At 35.4% G+C, this 14,159-nt stretch overlaps 1 protein-coding gene across 7 annotated transcripts; it reads right to left on the bottom strand.

Moving 5' to 3' along the window:
• Positions 1 to 4,595: 4,595 nt before the first annotated feature.
• On the bottom strand, positions 4,596 to 12,401 carry LOC141653844 (two-component response regulator-like APRR2). 7 transcript variants are annotated; one of them, XM_074461710.1, is made up of 12 exons: positions 12,210 to 12,401; positions 10,766 to 10,956; positions 9,352 to 9,431; positions 9,117 to 9,183; positions 8,980 to 9,026; positions 8,779 to 8,856; positions 8,037 to 8,573; positions 7,809 to 7,949; positions 7,441 to 7,707; positions 7,116 to 7,187; positions 6,975 to 7,040; positions 4,596 to 5,087 (listed from the first exon to the last, which is right to left on the bottom strand). In XM_074461710.1, exons 2-12 carry the CDS (start codon positions 10,893 to 10,895, stop codon positions 4,923 to 4,925), a joined length of 1,650 nt encoding a protein of 549 aa, XP_074317811.1. In that variant the 5' UTR covers positions 10,896 to 10,956; positions 12,210 to 12,401; the 3' UTR covers positions 4,596 to 4,922. The 7 variants fall into 7 exon arrangements, with proteins under 7 accessions (XP_074317811.1, XP_074317808.1, XP_074317812.1 ...); XM_074461707.1 differs by having other exon boundaries at positions 8,779 to 8,859; positions 12,210 to 12,372; XM_074461711.1 differs by having other exon boundaries at positions 12,066 to 12,331.
• Positions 12,402 to 14,159: the final 1,758 nt, after the last annotated feature.

The raw sequence follows: 14,159 nt of genomic DNA on the forward strand, positions 1-14,159 counted from the left end.
TCGGAAATAAAGCAAAAACAAGGAAAGAAAAAACTTTCCTTTTCCTTTTCTTTTAGATTCGGCAAAAAAAAAAATAACCCAAAAAAACAGTTTTTTTTTTTTTTTTTTTTTTTTTTTTTTTTTTTTTATGAACACTGTTCACGGTGAACAATACCGAACGAAAAAAAAACAACAACAACAACGGCAAAAAAAATAAAACAACCGATGAAGAAAATGTTTACAGTTGTCATATAGAACGTGATTTATCAAGTGAATTAATGAACATGATTAATCTTATATGCTAAAACTATATAGCAGAAACAAGTTCTTGTCTCATCGACATGATTATTCCATTAACAATTTAATTTAATCCGAATTAAATCAAGGTATCTACAAATTCATTTTATTATCATCTTAACATATTAAAACAATAATTCATATGAATCAAATGGAAATAAATCATCAACAAAGGAAAAACAGGCCGAAAAAAAAATTCTCTCGGCACAAAAAAATTTCAGCCGAAAACCCTAAATTTTTTTTTTTCGAAATCCCCATTGTTTACATACATATTTTATGAAAATCATCAAAAATAAAATCGTGGCCTAATGCTCTGATACCACTTGTGGGAAATAATCTATATACTTCCCTTAAACTAGAAGGATTATAACGAGTTTAACAATGATGATCAATAGTCATAAACAAAATACATAAATAAAGTATAAAGGATTTAGAATTAACCTTCGGTCCTAGCAAAATTGGCCTAAGAACAATATCAAAATTGATATTCGCCTATTAGTTGCACCCAAGACGATATGAGATATGCCCTTTGATTATGCTAGAAATCGATCAAAAATTTTCTGTAAAATTTAGTTGTTTTTGTGTTTTTCTGATGAGAGAGGAGGCAAGGTCAAAGAAAAGAATTAGGGTAGAAGAATTCTCACCCTTTCTTTCTTATAGTAGCCGAAATTAGGAGTCAATTAGGAAAGAATAAATCTCTCCTAATTTTCGGCCTAACTGACCGAAATAAGGAGATTATTCTCCTTATTTTTGGTCTTTCCAAAAATATATAAAATATGTTGAATTGTCATCTAGTGAGGATCGAACTCATGACCTCTTGGTTTGTGTACCCTCACTATTACCACTATGACACATTCATCTTGTTGATATTAAACATAACTGATTATATTTAATTACGAATTGACAGTTAATTCGTCTCAACTTAATATTATTTAATTTTATTAAATAATTATCTCATCAGCACATTGACTAACTTTTTAGTCATTTTGGGCATCAATGTGATTATATTTCTATAACCACATTTCTCAAACACATCCTATAGGTGTGACCTTTAGGGACCAGTTGATCACCGCCATCTGTATGATAATAACGTCAAATTTTCTAGTAAGCCAACCGTTATTAGGTAAACGTTAATCAACTGATTAAATATACGAAGTATACCCTTGTGAACCTGTAAGAGATTTACAAATGTTATCACACTAATTTGTGGAGGACACAAGCTCCAACAAAAACTGGTCACAAAAGCCTACCACTGCACTGAAAAGAAAACTGTTGAAGCCAATGTTGTTTGTGATCGATGATGTGATGTCATTCTTCTTTGTGGTTGTGGAAGCTAATCGGTGGGTAATGTTCTTTGAATGGGTCTTGATACTGGTTTCCAGGCATCTGTCTGGCGATAAGGGATTATTTCTTTGAGTTCGAGGAGGTAGCTGATGGGGAATGCGTCTACATGGGTAATTCTTCATCTGCAATGATCACAGGCAAAGGCAAGATCTTTCTCAAACTCACCTCGGGGAAAACACTTGCTCTCACCAATGTTTGATTGTACCCTCATTGCGTCGAAACCTCGTGTCTGGTGCCTTATTGAACAAAGCTGATTTGAAACTTGTTTTTGAGGCTGACAAGGTTGTAATGTCGCGTAATGGGGAATTTGTGGGCAAGGGTTATCTTTCTGGGTGTCTTTTTGCATTGAACACTGATTCAGTTTTTAATAATATTGCATCTACTTCTGCTTATATTGCTGAGTCTATTGATGTTTGGCATGGTAGATTAGGTCATGTGAATGTTGACTATATTAAAAAACTTAGAACTATGTGTTTAATTCCAAGTTTGACGAGTCAAGAATTCTCTAAATGTGCTAGCTGTGTTGAAGCTAAATTCACAAAGAAACCTAGTAAACCTGTCACAACTAGGAATACGACTCTTCTTGAGTTAATTCACACCGACCTAGCTGACTTCAAAAATGTGGCAAGTAGAGGTGGAAAGAATTATTATGTCACCTTTATAGACGACTGTTCAAGGTACACCCGTGTCTTTACACAAAAGAAGGGTATTGATTATTTTGATACTTACTCTCTTGTGACCAAAATAATTTCTGGGCAAAGACTATTATTTTCGTTCCAAGTCTCACAGTTCCGAGTGGGCGGGACTGCGTGGGGACTGTAGTGTTAACCTTGGGGAACTACCAGCACTAGCTGATCGCCACCACGGTCGTACCGGAGAAATAGTTTTCAAGGCAGTGGGTTCTACCACGGCACTACAAATCGGGTTATATCTCTTCTGATTTCCTTCCTTTACATTGTTACTGATTGTTTACACCAACATAGTACACCTTTATTTTAAAGGTTATGATTTTTTGTGAAACACAACCTTTAAAAAAACTCTTTGCGAAACACTACCTTTAAAAACAAAAATTGTAAAACACAACCTTTAAAAATAAAAAAGTTGCAAAAACACTACTTTTAGGCCGGAGTTTGACCAAATTAATAAAAATCCGGTGATAACTCGCCATTTGATACGCTATAAGTGCACCAAAAAAATCAATTACTCTATCACAGTGTGAATGTGTGATGTCCAAACTCTTCAATTTTATTTCACTTAATTTTAAATCTGAAATCACCTTAAACAATCCCAAATTTTTACATGTTAGAAACCTTCTTCCTTGATTTTTTTTTCCGTCATGAAAGTTTTAAGGCGGCAGGGATGCCATAACGACATTTGAGAAGCGGTGTTGACAAAGATTCTGAACTGCCATTGAACATTGTGAAAAAAAAGGAGGTTATTTAGAAAAATTGAGGCAGGGAAGTGGTGAAGTGGATGACAGTGAGATAGAGAGAGAATGAGCTTTTAGCGGGGGAATTAAAAAAGATTGGGATTAATTGGAGGGAAAACATAAAAAGTCAAATAAACATGGCACGTGCGAGCTATTATGACACTGGAAATAAATAAAGCTGACGGAATCCGGTCAAAAAGTAGTGTTTCGCAACTTTTTGGTTTTTAAAGGTTGTGTTTTACAATTTTTGTTTTTAAAGGTAGTGTTTCGCAAAAGGTTTTTTTTAAAAGTTGTATTTCACAAAAAATTCTAAAGGTTACTATTTTTTTCCCATAACTATTTAATTGGGAGCAGCCGAGAGATTGCCACGTCATCCAGTCTAATAATATAGACTGCCATGTCAGCTATAAGTTAGAGGATTAATATATAGATTGATTGATTATAAATACAAAAATATATCAAATGTGATCTCTACTTATAGAGATGAAAATTGTGAATAATGGTATAATTTTTATCTTTTTTTTTATTTATGAAATATAAAAGTATAAAAAAATAAATTTGAGTGAGAGTACCATGCACCATTCACCTGGGTGCATGGTATAATTTACTGTCGAATTTTGTCATTCTCCTTGGATTAAGGAGAGGGCCATCCGCCATTCTTACTTCTTAGGCAACTCATATGGGCTACTTGATTCTTCTTCTTAATACAGAGTTGAGAGAGAGTATTAACTTAAGAAAGAGTGATAAAAAAAAATGGACCGAGGCCTTTCTGAAGTTGGGCCAAAACTTTAGACACAATGAATGCTTTAGGGAAGTAAGATCATGGACTGACCCAATTACTTTACTTTCCCGAGGCCAAATTAGCCATCTCTTTAGGGTAACCAATTCAAGACATTAATCTTACTCCTACTTAGGGTGATAATAAGACGAAACAGATTGCGAGTAACTTGAACTCAGCTCGGCTCGAAAAGCTCGTGAGCAGCTCAAACTTGTGTAATTAGATAACATATTACTCATCAATATTGTTACATTTGACTTTATCATACTAAGTCAAGGTGTGTTTTGCAACATTACTCCATTCAAACCAAAGATTACATTTAACTTTATTGTACTAGTTAAAGTGTGTTTCGCAACATGAATATCTTTAATTACAAATCATTGAAAATTATAAAAATTTGATATTCTTATAAAATTTAGACGAATCAAACAAGATCTCATATGACTATGTTTCTTTTAAAGTGGTAGTATTAAAACTCGGTATCACCCGATGATCAATAAGTCTCCCTTGTGACGGGTATATCCGTCACAAGTTTGTGACGGGTCAAATATCACCCTTGAATAGATAAGACAAAAGTAAAAGTGCCTAGAAAATCACGAATGACTCGTCTTTATCTATACAAGTGAGTTTTATTTGACCCGTCATAAGCCTGTGATAGATATCGCATGTCACAAATGAGAATTTGTGCCCGATGATACAATGTCATCCAAGAACATAATTCAGAAAAGGGGGGGTCGCAACTGGAAAAGTTAAAAGATGCCCAAAATAGTAGGACCCCAAAAACAGTAACCATTGACATGCAACCATCACAATCACATATTTCACATTCAGCATCCTCTCACTTTTTTATGTATTTTTTTTTTTCTCACTTCAATTATCACACTCAATGACTCAATATGTTCAGATAATCACTGAACAAAGTGACCACACTCCCTCCAACCCCAACAGTCAACTGAAACATTACAACATTCATTCATTCATGCCTGCTGTTTAACTTACAACCACCCAATCACACCTTTCCTTTTATGGTCTTAAAATCATCAACGTGGCCTATTATCTGCCGTTCAATCTTCCTTGAATTATTATTATTCCTCTTTAATGGTGGCCGTTGATCATGTGATGTGGAGGGACGGTTGAGATTCCTTGTCTTGAGAGTTCAGCTAGTACACTGTCTGTTGATGGTGGTTTTAGACCTATTGGTAGTGGTAACCATGGCTTGCTTATTGCTTCCTTCACCACCTTGTCTATTATTTCCTCTCCCTGTGTCATTAGTTTATAGATTAGTCACTTAATAATCCGCAATCGCATAATTTCGTAGTTGTCAGCTTCCTTCGCTACTAAAATCATTAGGGGTGATACTCATGAAGTCATGATTAGCATTTGAAACTCGTCAGCAATTATTGCCCGAGCAGCACCCTTTACAAAAAAAAAAAAATAATAATAATTTGGCGGCCGTACCCAATGTACCCGTCTTAGTTGTTGAGATGGTTTCTTGACGGGTTCGAGTCTCACCGCCCCCCATTTCTTGGAATATTAAGCACCAGGTATGGGGATGGGGGGCCTACAGTTGCATCCACGAGGCATTCGTGTAAGTGGCGTGTTAAAGTATAAAATCGATCTTGGGACTCTCAACCATAAGATCGATTTTATACTCTTGACATTATTACAACTACGGAGTAATAATTTTTTTTTTAGACCGGCCAAGATTAGGTATCAGATGAATGAAAATGAATGAGCTACGGGTCTTTTTAGGGAAAAGAGAACACGCATATGATTAGACTTAGCAACTGAACTTATGTGTATTTTTTCTGAACTTTTCAAGTTATATTTTAACTTTTTGACGTTAAAATTCATAATTGACTAAATTTATATGTATAGTTTGTAAGCCATAATATAATTATTTTTAGATTAATATCTAAGTGAATGAGTTCATAAACTTTATAGTAAAACTCATACAACTGGTTATATAATCTATGAACTGTATTTTTGTCGAAGACAGAGAAAAATAATTAAGGATTAATACAGACAAGTTATGAGCTATAGTTAGGTTATGTTCCCTGAGTTGGGCCATTAAACATTGAATTTGAAGCATTATAGAGTAAGATATCAAGTTTACGACAAGGGTAAGAAATTGGACCATTTGGCTAGGTACCATTTTGGTTAGACTTTAATGTTTGAGAAGCACCTTTCTTAGGCTGTAAAGATGATGTACCCTATACAATATTATAGGGTGGGCCATTTTTTATTCTTAAATTAATAGACCATGTGCTTCCCCACTTCTAAACTTATTACTCCTACAAGATTTAGGTAGTTATGTGTACTTACTATGTTGTAGGACGGAGCGATCGACTCTGAAAAGACAATTTCAAAATTTTAGTGGGATTATTGTATGAATTGTTTCGAATTTTCAAAGTTTTAAATAAAATTTGATTTTGTTTGTCTGGATTAGCGGTAATTCGATATTTTGTTTCAAATTTTCATAATAAGCGGCTCTCATTGCCTACATTGCCTTGCCTAGCCATGGGAATGGGGGTTAGACATGACAGATGAACCAACTTAATCAAGATGATGGTTGAGGCCCAACTATTATAAATATTCCTATTAGGCTCCCTCACTCAAATGCCCGTTGGGCTTGAAAAGTGGAGGTTGCCAGGATTTGAACCCGTGACCTTCGGTCATACTGGCTCTGATACATGATAGATGAACCAACTCAACCAAAACCTTAAGGTGATGGTTGAGGCCTAACTATTATAAATATTCCTATTAAGACAAACATCATGTCACTTCCAATAATTCTAAAATCTTATGGGACATGATGAAGTGAGCAATTATATGGAGCATGTATGGCTGCAAGAGAGCCATGAAGATCGAATAATTGGGTTGAATAAAGCAGTAGTATTATTTTTACGACTCCACGAATGCTTCTATATAATTTTGGCCTAAACATAATTACAATTAAGCAAACTCTGATTAGAATGAATTTCGTCTTCTCAACCAAAAGTCTTGTTATTTCGAGTCTTTGGATAATCAAGGGCTAATTCAATAACTAGGTGAAGTTAACCATGATTTTACAGTAGTGGACTTAAACAAGTGTATTAGTCTACAAGAAAAAAAAAATTAATACAAAAGGAAAGAAATCAATGTTACCGGATGCGTAGCAGGCGAATGTTTCCCGTAGATATCAGGACTTTGGAACCGATAAGCAGGCTGTACCTGTCAAAATGACAGTATGTAAGGATAATCGATCCTCTAAATGCTTAATAAGATAGCACGATGAGTTCAGCTCACCGGAGGATAGTTAATGGATGCGCCTGGATGTGGGGGTGGCATCACTGGGCAACCCCAAGCATCAGCATGCATCTGAAACAAACTCGTCAAGATTAATACGATTACATGTTTTAGTCGTTTCCTCTTCAGGATTTTTTGCGCTATTCAAATTTTTCCTTGCATTTTTTAACAAGAAAAAGTGATTAATCCTGATGAAAAGGTGACAGTATAAACTCCTCATGCTTATGTCATGGCTAGTAATAATCTCGGAAACCCATATGCATCAAACAGCTTCTCAGAAATCACAATGACCGCAAATAACAAAAACACTGAAAATGTTTCTTACACTAGGATATGGCTTCCATTGCCAACTTTCAACAGGTTGCCAAGGATATGTTGGCGGACCCCACATAGGTAATCCAGGTGGGCGGCCACCCTGCTGTCCCCATACCGGATAAACTTGGCCTTGGGAGTAAGTGTGATTGGTTTGATACGGAGGGTATGCCATCACCGCTCTCTGAGTATAGTAATTCCTTTGCATTGAATCTCTAGGTTGTGGCCATCGGCGTTCGTCTTCCTTTGGCAAAATATGTCTTCTGTTCATTCTGTATTTCTGCACATAACGTATTTTAGTCTGACTGATTTCTTAATTTTAGCGTTAGCCGATATGGTAGATTATGCTGACAAGCATGAAATTCGACAAGACAGATCAACCTGTAGATGACTGGCTACATTATGTCGCGTCAAACCATCCACTTTCATCAGCTCTAGAATACGAGACGGGATGGCTTGATCAACACCTAGTTGCTCCACTGCTTGAACAAACTTTTTATGCAACTCCGGCGTCCAGTCTACCTGAATCCGCCATTAAAGTTGCATTAACTGATTCCAGAACAACGTCGTACAGACTTAAAATTACCTTTTCAAAGGTCTAAACATTACCTTCACTTTCTTGCGGTTACTCTTTGGTCTAGATGATTTCTGAGAGGAAGTTTCCTTATTCAGGTTGTCTATAAAATCGCGAAGAGTAGTATCATCTCCGTTATCGTTTGGTTTGGGCGAGGAATCATCGGAACCCTTGGAACCATCACCGGGATCTTCCTCTTTGATTGCTAACTGAGGTGGATCTACCTCCATACTGACAAATGAATTGTCACAACAAGTTGTATCGACAAATTTTGTTTCCGGATCAACGTCCCCGCTCTCTTTCACAGGAGAGCAGTTGGTTTGATCATTATAGTCTCCATCATCTAAGGACCTTCCTCCTTGTTTTATTTGAGGAGTTGATGGAGCAGGAAACTTATCGGTAAATGCTGATTGATCGCAGTCATTTTCCTCCATCTCAGTATCATTATTTGGGTCATTAGATACTTCATCTTGTGTAGAATTGCTGAACTGCTGCAATTTTAGAACAGAACCCACAAAGTCTTTGACAGATTTGAGTGACTCTGAATTTTCGCTCTCACTCGTGTTGAATGCCTATCAAAGATAAACAAAATTATTAAATCCCTTCTTTATCAATACTGACAAAATTCGCGGTTTCCATAATGAGACAGACATCCATCAATAAATTATCAAGATTTAATTTTTCATTTTCAGTATTATTTGTGGTCAATATGGTTTCTCATTTCATGATCATTTCCGTGCAAAATCTTTCATTAACACGGTGAGCAGGAAGGCAGACCTTATGAACTACATGCTGCCAGATATTTCTCAGTTTCTCCTCGGATAGCGGCTTTATAAGGAACTCAACTGCACCCAGCTGCTATCAATCAGACAGAGATTACAATTACAGAGGGATCAAATGCGAGAAGTGGGCATTTTAAAGAAGGAAGTCTCAATGAGTTAGGTATGATAATTTTTGATAGTCAGTCGGAAATAATACCGCTATGCATTTCATCATGGTGCTCAAGCAGTTCTCCTTGGACATCACTACAACCAGAAAAATTAAAATGACCATTAAATTAGGAAATGAATTTTTTTTTTTTTTTATATAGACGGCGAATGTAATCTTTTGCTTACTGATTGTTGGCAGGTCTTTAGCAGTTTCCAAAAATTTATACCGCTCGTCGATATTCTGCATACTTATCTATTATAAATATAAAATGAACTGGATTTTAGTCATATACGAAGTATTTTGCGACTAGGAAGTAAGGAACTGATCAAACAGATATTTTACTTATATATGTATACAATGCCTGGGCCTAAACAAAACGCGATTATATACTTGATACAGCTTTACAATAGAGCATGGTACCTCTATTATGGCAACATGGAACCTCTCATTTTTGCTTTCAATGGTACATAGAGCCTCATGATCACTAAAAACCGGCGTCACTGCACGCAACAAGTTCACATTGTCATTTATTTAGTTTAAGGAATGATGTTCACATTATTTAGATTCCGTCACAATTCACAAATCACCGAGAACATCGCGGTTATATTATTTGCAGTAGATGATCATTTAACAAACAATAGTACCAAAAAAAAAAAGAGAATTAAAACTTAAAACTAAAGAGGAATGAGGAAATTAATGATGAAACAGACTAATTAAATGAAAATTGTTCACATTAAATATTCAACAGAAAAGTTTCAAGTTTTTACAATTATTGGACACTGAAGATAGATGCTTCATCATTTATAGTATCCTAAAATGTAGCCCATTTACCTTTGGAGAAACATGTTAAAGGAACAGTGCACACTTTCAAAATAAGGGTGCAAAATTTCAAGGTAAGAATTTTTGTAGGGTGCACTATACTATACATAGATATGGACCAACTTGTTGAATACTCTCTCCGTCCTCCACTCATTTGTTTACCTATTTCATTTTTGGGTGTCTTCCTTATTTGTTTACCTTTCTACTTGTCATATAGTGATCCAACAATTATATCTATATATAAATGGTCACCTTTTATTTCCTTAATCTTTGTGCCAAAACCAAAAATAAACAAATGACTTGGGACGGAGGGAGTACATTCATAAGCACAGAACAAAGCAATGCTACCAATCTTCTCTTTTCTAACGTCTGCTCTCACAAACAAACCATTAACCTGGTACGAGTATTACTTTTTTTCCATTGGGTGTCGATTGAAAGAGGGCCGGGATAATTGACTCTATTTTATGGAGTTGTAACTCGTAAGAGGAAAATGTTAAAGACAATGTAAAAAGAGAAGGTGAATATCATTGCTCACATTGAACCAAACCACAAGAAGCCAAATCAAATTTTATAAACTTTGCATACATTATGTTGGATTAAAGAAACAAAACAGTCCTCTACAGTACCATTTATTTATTTACAATAATTGCAGTTTTTATTTCAGAATTCCATTGAAAGTTCTTTACAATTCCATTTTCGACAAACAACCAAGCGTATATACTGTTTTTGCTCTGTGCAATCTACGTGCACGACTGTACACTCTCATCTCCGAATAATTGTATCAAACTCCCAAGTGTGAAGAACACAATAGAGCAAAGCAATTATCACAGAATCATTATCAAACCCAACACAATAAGATCAAATAAAGACCTAATAAGCAACAAAATGACGGCTTTTGCAAATTGCGGGGTAGGGGGTCAAATTTCTACGGTCTTACCTTTGTGTTAGCAAACTACGGAGTTAAAACAAAGAATACTAAATTCAATAGAGATAGAATGTGCAATAATAATCAAACCTATATACTCCATTTGCTCAAGCTTGGATTTTATCTCAATAGAAGAATCTATATCCTCATCAAGGAGAAGGACCCTAAGGCCTTTAGGAAAATCCTTCCACTCAAGTAGATCATTAGCAGTGCAAACCATAGCTCGTTTCGCATCGTTTACCGACGTCACCAACTCCTAATTAATCATACTTAGAGCAAACCTGTCCCACATTATACATCATTTACATAAGTAAAAATCCCAAACTAATTCCTTCAAGAAAATAAATACTCTCCTAATTAATCTTATAAATACAAACATTAATAGATTGAAAAATAAATAAAAAATAAACCACTTTTGAAAATTTTGAAAGGAGTACAACAACACTATAGAGGGGCAAAAAATTTACTGACATTAACAGATCATTAAAAAGCTACACATGATATGGCAGCACTCACAAGAAGAATACAAAAAAGATAAAAATAAAGTGCATCATCAAAATTAAAAAAAGATGAGATAATAATTATTTGTACTAGTACCACCATGCAAAATACAACAAGGATAATATAGAGAGATCATTCATCCCAAAGTTTCTCATATCATAATTATACTTGCTGCAAAAAGTTTTTGAACTCACTAGGGCAAATATGTTGCTAACGGGATTTGAACCTAATCTATGAGTATCACTCATCATGACTTTACTCGCAGCTAGTTGACATCTGCATCTATATTACTATAGTGGAAATGTTGGGTGCATATCATCCCTACCCACTTTTAGTGGGTAGTCTCTAGTCTCTACTACATAGGCCCTTAGCTAATTTAATGATGATGATCTAATAATACCAACATAATAATATCCGAACACCAGTGTTTCAAAGAGTTCCGCCTATAACGAGATCAAGGTACTCTATGGAGATTTAACACAACCAGATGATTAAACTATTGATATGAAAAATAAAACATGATCTAAACATTATAACAAAAAAATCACCCAACAAAGATTATGATAAAGGTTATTATTATGATCAATGGTTGGCTCCATACCTTAATAAGATCTCCAAAACAAAATAAAATAATACTTCGTATGTTAAAACATAAAATGAACAGTATTAGAGTACAGTAAAAAGGTCCAAAAAAAGAATTAAAAAATGAAAGAAAGAAAGAAGAATGCATGCAAGTTATGATATAATATGTTTAAGCAAGAATGTTGAGATTATACCATCCAAAATGAATGAAGAATATATAAGTGCACAGTGCAACAATCTTATAATAAGAACATTCAGAAGGAAAGTTATATTCTATAAGGGCAAAAAAAAAAGTGCAAGACTTTACCATAAGAAAAAAAAAGAGGTAAAAAAGGAGCTTTCATTTGAGCATAAAATCTGTCTTTAAATTGATGAAATGATTCAAAGAATAGTATGAAGTATAGATAAGATAAGATGTATGAGAATTTGAATATTTAATTTTTGAGCTTACTCTTTCTTCCTTAATACTTAGACATAGACTTGAGACTTGAGACTTTTCTGCTTGGTATTAAAGACCCTTTGAGGAAAGAATAGAGAGAGCGCCAAGGACACGCATATTTGAGGGTCTTTCTTACTTTTTTGGGACACCCACGGAGTTGAAGAGGGAGGGTAATGAGTAATGACTAATGGGAAACTATTGGAGGATTAAAACTTCACACAAATTCTCATTTATTACGTACTATTTCGTCATAAACTTGTAAGCTTTTACACTAGAGCTGATCAAAAACGGCTTGGGCCGGACATGGGCTGGACCTAGCTAGGGATGTCAATGGATCGGGTTCGGGTCGGGTGAAGCCTTATCCGTCATCCATCCGTCCTTTTAAAATCTCATCCAACCCGTCCGTCATCCATGAAACATATCATCCGTCATCCATCCATCCATCATCCGTGGATGAAACGGGTGGATCGGGTGATAAACGGGTGTTGTGTATATTTATATTTCAAGTTTTAAAAAAATAATGATTTTTTTTTCTCTACAAAAATGAAGTTAGATAATTACTTAGTTTAACTTTCTAGTTGGTAAGTTCACAAAATATCTATATTGAGAGTAGATAAATATGAAAATTTAAATATTTTATATCTTAATAATGTGTTATATGTAAAAAAATTAAATAAAAAGTAATAAAATCGGGTGATGGATGGATGTCGGGTGGATAGCGGGTGGAATTTCTTCATCCAACCCATCCGTCATCCACATCCATTTCATCCGTCATCCATCCATCATCCATTTAAGTCGGGTTTTCATCCATCTTTTAGGATCGGGTGGATCGGGTTTTGATGGATGCGGGTGAAATTGACATCCCTAGACCTAGCTGCTAAAAAAGTGTCCAGTGGGCCGTATTTTATAGCCCGAGCCCGCTAAGCGGGCCATTTTTCATTGTCCGTACCCGCCCATTTCAAGAGAGTGGGCCGGCCCGTAGGCCTGACTAAAATAAAATACAAAAATTAGTGTTTCTATTAAAACACGAGTTAGTTATCGCTACATCGTCCTAAATCTTAACAGTTGTCTTTAAAAGCTTACCCTTAAAAAAGCAAGTGGGAGCGCAATGCAAGTGGAAAGGGGTTGTGAGAGGTCACAAGCTTATAACGGTCCGAAAATATAAAATGACGTGTATTGATATTTAAAAGGGGTTGTGAGAGGTCACAAGTATGTTTTTAGTTAAATGATTAATTATTCCCTGTAAATTGATATTTCTTCAGTCTCGGTCGATTGTTTACCTTCAATAAAAGAGGAGATGACCAATGTACCAGATTAATTTGAGGCTGGAAGATCAAATTGTCCATCTATAACAACCCGACCCGGCACCGTCGTAACACGATCACAACACGATCCCAATAAGATGAGATGTGCACTTTTGGGCCATTATTTGTCCTCACTTAAGCCAAAAAGCACAAGTTTTCACTACTACAGATACAGTCTATAACAACGGGTAAAAACCGTTGTAAAAACAAAAAGCGGACGTTGTTAAAGCGGCCGTTGTAAAAGGTATTTACAACGGTTAGGTTATTTACTTAAACCGTTGTCGAAAGTATTCACCACGGTTAAAAGCCGCTGTTGTTCCGTGTAAGCCGTTGTGGAAAGTGTTTCAAAAACTTGGTGGGAATAATATAACGGTTGTCATATGAATAACCGTTGTTGTAACTTTCCCTCCAAAATTGTGAAGACTTTTAACAACGGTATATGCTAAATACCCGTTGTTGAAATTTGTAGTAACAACGGTTCTTCGTTTAAAACCCGTTGTTGTAACTTTCCCACCAAAATTGTGAAGACTTTTAACAACGGTTCTTCGTTTAAAACCTGTTGTTGAATATTATGCGCGGGTATTTGTGAAAGGTATTTACAACGGTTCCTATTTTAAAACCTGTTGTTGAATATTATGGCGGGTATTTGTGAAGGGTA

This window comes from Silene latifolia, chromosome 4 (genome assembly GCF_048544455.1).
Source record: "Silene latifolia isolate original U9 population chromosome 4, ASM4854445v1, whole genome shotgun sequence".
NCBI classification, from domain to species: Eukaryota; Viridiplantae; Streptophyta; class Magnoliopsida; order Caryophyllales; family Caryophyllaceae; genus Silene; species Silene latifolia.